The sequence below is a fragment of the Coregonus clupeaformis genome, chromosome 3, assembly GCF_020615455.1.
Source record: "Coregonus clupeaformis isolate EN_2021a chromosome 3, ASM2061545v1, whole genome shotgun sequence".
In the NCBI taxonomy this organism is placed as follows: Eukaryota; Metazoa; Chordata; class Actinopteri; order Salmoniformes; family Salmonidae; genus Coregonus; species Coregonus clupeaformis.
This window is the reverse complement of record NC_059194.1, coordinates 16056461-16065532: the sequence shown is the minus strand read 5'-3', so window position 1 is coordinate 16065532 and position 9072 is coordinate 16056461. Positions and strand designations below refer to the sequence as shown.

Genomic DNA, 9072 nt, shown 5'->3' with positions numbered 1-9072 from the left:
AGGAGACCCGGCCTGAGGAGGTGGAGGAGACCAGGCCTGAGGAGGTGGAGGAGACCAGGCCTGAGGAGGAGGAGGAGACCAGGCCTGAGGAGGAGACCAGGCCTGAGGAGGAGGAGGAGACCAGGCCTGAGGAGGAGGAGGAGGGGGAGGAGGAGGAGACCAGGCCTGAGGAGGAGGAGGAGACCCAGCCTGAGGAGGAGGAGAAGGAGACCCAGCCTGAGGAGGAGGAGAAGGAGACCCAGCCTGAGGAGGAGGAGGAGACCCAGCCTGAGGAGGAGGAGGAGACCCAGCCTGAGGAGGAGGAGGAGGAGGAGACCCATCCTGAGGAGATGGAGGAGGAGGAGACCCAGCCTGAGGAGGAGGAGGAGGAGGAGACCCAGCCTGAGGAGGAGGAGGAGGAGGAGAACCAGCCTGAGGAGGAGGAGGAGGAGGAGGAGGAGACCCAGCCTGATGAGATGGAGAGCCAGGAAAGTGACCTGAAGGAACAAGAGGAGAAACAACCTGGAGAGGATAGCGGTGAGAAGAGATGCAATGCGTTTACTTCCACACACTGTGGTCCATTAACCCATGCCATGTCATTTTTTTCAACTTCTTCTCTCTCCCTTTCTTCTTCTCTTTTTCAGTGAGCCGGTGTGACGACCAGGAGGGGAGAAAACAGGGCTCCAGTGATAACAAAACAGATGAGGTACGTAGAGAACATGCACAGTCAAACTGATTTTAGATAAATACTAATATACATAGAATACTAATATACATAATATATATATATATATACATACAGTGGGGAAAAAAAGTATTTAGTCAGCCACCAATTGTGCAAGTTCTCCCACTTAAAAAGATGAGAGAGGCCTGTAATTTTCATCATAGGTAGACGTCAACTATGACAGACAAATTGAGAAAAAAAAATCCAGAAAATCACATTGTAGCATTTTTAATGAATTTATTTGCAAATTATGGTGGAAAATAAGTATTTGGTCACCTACAAACAAGCAAGATTTCTGGCTCTCACAGACCTGTAACTTCTTCTTTAAGAGGCTTCTCTGTCCTCTACTCGTTACCTGTATTAATGGCACCTGTTTGAACTTGTTATCAGTATAAAAGACACCTGTCCACAACCTCAAACTGTCACACTCCAAACTCCACTATGGCCAAGACCAAAGAGCTGTCAAAGGACACCAGAAACAAAATTGTAGACCTGCACCAGGCTGGGAAGACTGAATCTGCAATAGGTAAGCAGCTTGGTTTGAAGAAATCAACTGTGGGAGCAATTATTAGGAAATGGAAGACATACAAGACCACTGATAATCTCCCTCGATCTGGGGCTCCACGCAAGATCTCACCCCGTGGGGTCAAAATGATCACAAGAACGTTGAGCAAAAATCCCAGAACCACACAGGGGGACCTAGTGAATGACCTGCAGAGAGCTGGGACCAAAGCAACAAAGCCTACCATCAGTAACACACTACGCCGCCAGGGACTCAAATCCTGCAGTGCCAGACGTGTCCCCCTGCTTAAGCCAGTACATGTCCAGGCCCGTCTGAAGTATGCTAGAGTGCATTTGGATGATCCAGAAGAGGATTGGGAGAATGTCATATGGTCAGATGAAACCAAAATAGAACTTTTTGGTAAAAACTCAACTCGTCGTGTTTGGAGGACGAAGAATGCTGAGTTGCATCCAAAGAACACCATACCTACTGTGAAGAATGGGGGTGGAAACATCATGCTTTGGGGCTGTTTTTCTGCAAAGGGACCAGGACGACTGATCCGTGTAAAGGAAAGAATGAATGGGGCCATGTATCGTGAGATTTTGAGTGAAAACCTCCTTCCATCAGCAAGGGCATTGAAGATGAAACGTGGCTGGGTCTTTCAGCATGACAATGATCCCAAACACACCGCCCGGGCAACGAAGGAGTGGCTTCGTAAGAAGCATTTCAAGGTCCTGGAGTGGCCTAGCCAGTCTCCAGATCTCAACCCCATAGAAAATCTTTGGAGGGAGTTGAAAGTCCGTGTTGCCCAGCGACAGCCCCAAAACATCACTGCTCTAGAGGAGATCTATATGGAGGAATGGGCCAAAATACCAGCAACAGTGTGTGAAAACCTTGTGAAGACTTACAGAAAACGTTTGACCTGTGTCATTGCCAACAAAGGGTATATAACAAAGTATTGAGAAACTTTTGTTATTGACCAAATACTTATTTTCCACCATAATTTGCAAATAAATTCGTTTAAAATCCTACAATCTGATTTTCTGGGGTTTTTTTTCTCATTTTGTCTGTCATAGTTGACATTTACCTATGATGAAAATTACAGGCCTCTCTCATCTTTTAAAGTGGGAGAACTTGCACAATTGGTGGCTGACTAAATGCTTTTTTCCCCCACTGTATATATATACACACACACACACACAGTGGGGAGAACAAGTATTTGATACACTGCCGATTTTGCAGGTTTTCCTACTTAAAAAGCATGTAGAGGTCTGTAATTTTTATCATAGGTACACTTCAACTGTGAGAGACGGAATCTAAAACAAAAATCCAGAAAATCACATTGTATGATTTTTAAATAATTAATTTGCGTTTTATTGCATGACATAAGTATTTGATCACCTACCAACCAGTAAGAATTCCGTCTCTCACAGACCTGTTAGTTTTTCTTTAAGAAGCCCTCCTGTTCTCCACTCATTACCTGTATTAACTGCACCTGTTTGAACTCGTTACCTGTATAAAATACACCTGTCCACACACTCAATCAAACAGACTCCAACCTCTCCACAATGGCCAAGACCAGAGAGCTGTGTAAGGACATCAGGGATAAAATTGTAGACCTGCACAAGGCTGGGATGGGCTACAGGACAATAGGCAAGCAGCTTGGTGAGAAGGCAACAACTGTTGGCGCAATTATTAGAAAATGGAAGAAGTTCAAGATGACGGTCAATCACCCTCGGTCTGGGGCTCCATGCAAGATCTCACCTCGTGGGGCATCAATGATCATGAGGAAGGTGAGGGATCAGCCCAGAACTACACGGCAGGACCTAGTCAATGACCTGAAGAGAGCTGGGACCACAGTCTCAAAGAAAACCATTAGTAACACACTACGCCGTCATGGATTAAAATCCTGCAGCGCACGCAAGGTCCCCCTGCTCAAGCCAGCGCATGTCCAGGCCCGTCTGAAGTTTGCCAATGACCATCTGGATGATCCAGAGGAGGAATGGGAGAAGGTCATGTGGTCTGATGAGACAAAAATAGAGCTTTTTGGTCTAAACTCCACTCGCCGTGTTTGGAGGAAGAAGAAGGATGAGTACAACCCCAAGAACACCATCCCAACCGTGAAGCATGGAGGTGGAAACATAATTATTTGGGGATGCTTTTCTGCAAAGGGGACAGGACGACTGCACCATATTGAGGGGAGGATGGATGGGGCCATGTATCGCAAGATCTTGGCCAACAACCTCCTCCCCTCAGTAAGAGCATTGAAGATGGGTCGTGGCTTGGTCTTCCAGCATGACAACGACCCGAAACACACAGCCAGGGCAACTAAGGAGTGGCTCCGTAAGAAGCATATCAAGGTCCTGGAGTGGTCTAGCCAGTCTCCAGACCTGAACCCAATAAAACATCTTTGGAGGGAGCTGAAAGTCCGTATTGCCCAGCGACAGCCCCGAAACCTGAAGGATCTGGAGAAGGTCTGTATGGAGGAGTGGGCCTAAATCCCTGCTGCAGTGTGTGCAAACCTGGTCAAGACCTACAGGAAACGTATGATCTCTGTAATTGCAAACAAAGGTTTCTGTACCAAATATTAAGTTCTGCTTTTCTGATGTATCAAATACTTATGTCATGCAATAAAATGCAAATGAATTACTTAAAAATCATACAATGTGATTTTCTGGATTTTTTTTTAGATTCCGTCTCTCATAGTTGAAGTGTACCTATGATAAAAATTACAGACCTCTACATGCTTTGTAAGTAGGAAAACCTGCAAAATCGGCAGTGTATCAAATACTTGTTCTCCCCACTGTATATATTTGCGAGATAAAAAAAACATATGGGGGATTGGAAGTGATGCAGACAATTACATTGGAAGTTACAATCTATCTGAAAAAATAAAGCTGATCTACCCCCTTAAAAGAATATATAATAATATTATACCTAATCTTTGAATGGTTTTGATCTAACCAAAATGGTGTTTGAATTGATTTTCTTCCCCCGATGGGACTCTACCAGGATGAGGAGGACCAAGACAGGCCTCAGAAGAAACCTGCTCGTAGGGGAAGGCCCTCGAAGGGAGCAACATCAACGTCAGAGGAACCAGGTATGACTCAGGGGGTCTGGGTAGTTAGGAGGATATGATGCAGTATTGTTATGCCCATCTCCATGGAAATTCATTTTGTAACTTGACAAAACATTTATCAATGGCTGTTGGAGAACTCTGAACTCATACATGTATGTATTCATTACAGTTTACTCTCATAGGAGCAGGTTAAACTGGGTTAGAAATGAGAGCGGTTGCAACGTTGTTGCATCTATTAACACCACCGTGCTTTTTGACTACCGTGTGACCATGCACACTTTTTCGTTGTAAACAGAAAATACCGTATCTGAGAAGACCGACAAAAAGCCAGACAAGAAAGAGAGCGAACAAAAAGAGGAAGATGAGGAGAAAGAGACTCCCAAAACCAGAACTGCGACTCGAGCTGCTGTTCGCCTTGAGGCTGAGAGGTAACGACATGTCACATGACATGCAGTGCATGATATACACTATGTGGCCAAAAGTATGTAGACACCCCTTCAAATTAGTGGATTCGGCTATTTCAGCCACACCCGTTGCTGACAGGTGCATAAAATCGAGCACACAGCCATGCAATCTCCATAGACAAACATTGACAGTAGAATTGCCCGTATTGAAGAGCTCAGTGACTTTCAACGTGGCACCGTCATAGGATGCCACCTTTCCAACAAGTCAGTTCGTCAAATTTCTGCCCTGCTAGAGCTGTTCCAGTCAACTGTAAGTGCTGTTATTGGAGCAACAACGGCTCAGCCGCGAAGTGGTAGGCCACACAAGCTCACAGAATAGGACCGCTGAGTGCTGAAGCGCGCAGCGCATAAAAATAATTGTCCTCGGTTGCAACACTCTCTACCAAGTTCCAAACTGCCTCTGGAAGCAACGTTAGCACAATAACTGTTTGACGGGAGCTTCATGCCTAAGATCACCATGCGCAATGCCAAGCATCGGCTGGAGTGGTGTAAAGCCTGCCCCAATTAATAGTGGCAACTGTAAAGTAGGGTGGAGGAGGAATAATGGTCTGGGGCTGTTTTTTATGGTTCAGGCTCTTTAGTTCCAGTGAAGGGAAATCTTAACACTATAACGACATTCTAGATGATTCTGTGCTTCCAACTTTGTGGCAACAGTTTGGGGAAGGCCTTTTCCTGTTTCAGCATGACAATGCCCCCGTGCACAAAGCGAGGTCCATACAGAAATGGTTTGTCGAGATCGGTGTGGAAGAACTTGACTGGCCTGCACAGCGCCCTGACCTCAACCCCATCGAACACCTTTGGGATGAATTGGAACGCCGACTTCTAGCCAGGCCTTATCGCACAACATGAGTGCCCGACCTCACTAATGCTCATGTGGCTAAATGGAAGCAAGTCCCCGCAGCAAGGTTCCAACATCTAGTGGAAAGCCTTCCCAGAAGAGTGGAGGCTGCAAAGGGGGGACCAACTCCATATTAATGCCCATGATTTTGGAATGAGATGTTCGACGAGCAGGTGTCCACATACTTTTGGCCATGTAGTGTAGATTCTAGAACACGGCTGACTTAGTGCTTAAAGGTTAGTTCAGACAAATTACAAATGTATATATTCATTGGACAAGGAGAGACTGCAATCCACACTTGGGTTTTGTTAAACTAGCTACTGCCAACAACTACTAATATTAGCATATTTTTGTATTTTTCCACAACATAAGGAAGTCAATGTCCCTCAGTTAGCATACTTTAAATGTCATGTCTAAATCATCTCAAAGTAACTAGTCATTGAACTACATAATACCTTTCATACATGATATGTTGCATACAGTATTGACAACAGTGGGAGTGTATCCGTTTCATCTAACCACCGCAAATAAAAAGGCAACTGGTGTTGCATTGCCCTTAACCATCTTCTGAAACATTCATAATTAAATAATAATGGAAAAGGAATCAAATTCTGTCCATCTATCTTGTTGGGGTGTCTGGCACTGAAGTTGCAAGAAGGCAGTGCACTCAATGATTTTGGTCTTGCTTTCCATTTGTATTTTCTCCAGGAACAAACCAAGGAAACCTTCCACCCGAGCTCGGGGTGAAGAGGAGAACACAGCAAACACACGGTAGGTTTTTGTGTGTGTGTATATGCTTGCGTGTGTGACAGGCTATGCTCATCTCTTGGACAGGTAGCTTAGTGGTTAAGAGCATTGTGCCAGTAACCGAAAGGTCGCTGGTTCTAATCCCCGAGCCGACTAGGTGAAAAATCTGTCGATGTGCCCTTGAGCAAGGCACTTAACCCTAATTGCTCCGGATTGCTCTGGATAAGAGCGTCTGTTAAATGACACAAAAAAACAAAAAAAAACAAAAAAAATTGGTACTGTGTGTATCCTTGTTAATTTGTATAAACGGTATGATTATTTGCTGAAATGCTATATAGGATCTAGCAAACTAGTTTTATAAGAGACCTCTTACAATTGTCTTTACATTACAGGATTTACATGTTTCTTGACATGACCCTCTAATATACTGTCAATATGTCGTTCTATATGTGTGTTACTGCATACTCTTGCTTACCTGTTATTACCCTCCAGTGGGACGAGAGGACAGGTCTCTGTGCCAGCCAAGGCAGTGGGGCGTAAACGTGAAGCTAGCCCCCCAGCAGTGCGTACCAGAGGTGGACAAAAATCTGAGGAGCCCCCTTCCAAAAGGACCAAGCGATAAACAAATACCGGGTTTCCCCAAGCCCAGGTATTAGAATATTCACAGCGCTGTTGACATATTATTTGACTTTTGAATGCTTCTTTGTTTTTAGCAACACTTCACATAATACATACCGGTACATATTTTCAAGTATTAGTTTGAACCCCACCCCTCTATTCAAGCCTGTGGATGTGTTGGATAGGAATATTTGGGGATGGTATGACAGTATGGTCTAGCAGTGGTGGTTCACCAAACATTCACCTAACCTGGATTTAGCTCATGGTGCTTTCCATTTCTATACAGTATTATAGACCCTTCACCATGGGCCCATATGTTTTAGATTGCACTGGTCATTTAAAGATGTTAGCTAATAATACCTCATGAAACAGAGCATTAGAGACCAATCATAGGTCTTATGTGGAGAGGCTCATTTACTTTAATCCTAGGAGAGGTTACTGGAAATTCTTTGTCACTGACAAATCGACTTCTGTCTTTGTTGGTCACTCCAAGGATTTGCCGTTCCTACATCACGTTCAAAGGTTTTATATTTCTTTGACCTATAGATCCATATAGATATCATTCATATAGATTTTTATAGAGCTATTAACCTGGGTATAGTCTCACAAGTGCTTTCACAATTTGTTATGTTTTTGCTCATTGTTTCCGTATCCAGAAGCCTCTTCCTGTTACTGGACTTGAACATGGAAGTATCCATTCTATGAATGTAAAGGATGCGTTTGTCTTCTCCCTGTGTTTTTTTTTCTATGTTATTTTGTTTTTTACTACACAGATCCGTCTGTGCTCCTAACTACTTTCCCCATTTAAGTGATTTCTAGTTTTGCTTATGCCCTGTTGTCAGTATTGGAAGAGATTAAATTCCTTTCAAATGGTGAACAATTGGCGTGTGGGACTCTTTCCTCACTTATTGACTGAACATTTGTTTTTGATTATATTGGAAGATATGTTGCAGGACATTATTACATGTGAAATTCAAAACACATGACGCATGTTACACTTCACACTTTGCGTATGCGTAATTCTAGTACTCACCATCATTTTCACACATTTAAACTCCATTGTAAAATCTTCCACATCTGGTAACACTCATGAAGTGCCGTCTAATCCAGTTTGCATGTTGAACAACTGTAAGTTAAGCTTTGTTATTGTTTCAACTGCGGATTGCCCCTTTAAGGTGAGGTAGTGCTACTGTGTGTACCACCGATGTTTTAACCGCTGTGCAGTTAAGTCTCTCAACTGTTATTTTTCAGTGGAGGCGTTGTGTGAATGGATGTGCTATCTGTAACGTGTACATAGCTGAAGTCAACCTATCGGCTGAGGGGAGAGGACATTCCTGGTTACTAATAGGGAATAAACTAACACGCTAAGAATAAAATATGCCACGATCGTTAACACATTACAAGGATTTAAATAATTACTGCACCTGAGCCTACGAAATCCAAAGGCATCGACAAGGGCCATGAAAAGCTGGAGGTTTTTGAAGATGCTGGATGGAGTTTTCCGACCGGTCTTGCGGAATGCTAAATCCGATTCTTTAAGGAGTTCTGCACAGGTATTTCCTGGTACTGGAATCCAGTCCCTAAATATTAGCTTAACAGCAATTTTTTTTAAACGTTTTTGGATCCGTTTTCATTTAGCCACTGGTCCTGGCAGACAAACAACACCCCTTTCTGTGATTTGATATCATTGGAGTAACCAGGTGTCTTTTGTTTTCTAATGACTGGCTGTCTGAAACGACTGACAATTTGGGACTTTGGGACAATGGGGACTGTAATGTAAGGTCATAGAATTACATATAAAACATCAGTTAATAGGATCTATGTGTTCGGTACTATTGTGGAGACGGCTAGGTTGGTACAGTGCAGTCATGATCTAACAGACATTATAAACTGGGTGGTTCAAGCCCTGAATGCTGATTGTCTGACAGCCATGGTATATCAGACCGTACACCATGGGTATGACAAAACATTTATTTTCACTGCTCTAATTGCTTTGGTAACCAGTTTATAATAGCAATAAGGCACCTCTGGGGTTTGTGGTATATTGGTCATATACCACACCTCCTCTGGCCTTATTGCTTAATTATAAACCGGGTGGTTTGAGCCCTGCCTTATTTGTTT

The 9072-nt window shown here is 43.7% G+C and overlaps 1 protein-coding gene across 1 annotated transcript; it reads left to right on the top strand.

Annotated features, from left to right (window-relative positions):
- The first annotated feature begins 375 nt into the window (after positions 1–375).
- LOC121541120 (serine-rich 25 kDa antigen protein) lies at positions 376–7828 on the top strand. The gene is made up of 6 exons (XM_041850101.1): positions 376–516; positions 624–685; positions 4218–4305; positions 4580–4712; positions 6295–6357; positions 6826–7828. The coding sequence occupies exons 1-6, from the start codon at positions 456–458 to the stop codon at positions 6953–6955; spliced, it is 537 nt and encodes a 178-aa protein (XP_041706035.1). The 5' UTR covers positions 376–455; the 3' UTR covers positions 6956–7828.
- Positions 7829–9072: the final 1244 nt, after the last annotated feature.

Excerpts from the sequence above, each read along its gene's own strand:
- LOC121541120 (XM_041850101.1), top strand. The coding sequence starts at position 456 with ATGGAGAGCCAGGAAAGTGACCTGAAGGAACAAGAGGAGAAACAACCT. Across the intron at positions 517-623 it reads ACAACCTGGAGAGGATAGCG|TGAGCCGGTGTGACGACCAG; the intron begins GTGAGAAGAGAT and ends TCTCTTTTTCAG. Across the intron at positions 6,358-6,825 it reads GAGAACACAGCAAACACACG|TGGGACGAGAGGACAGGTCT; the intron begins GTAGGTTTTTGT and ends ATTACCCTCCAG.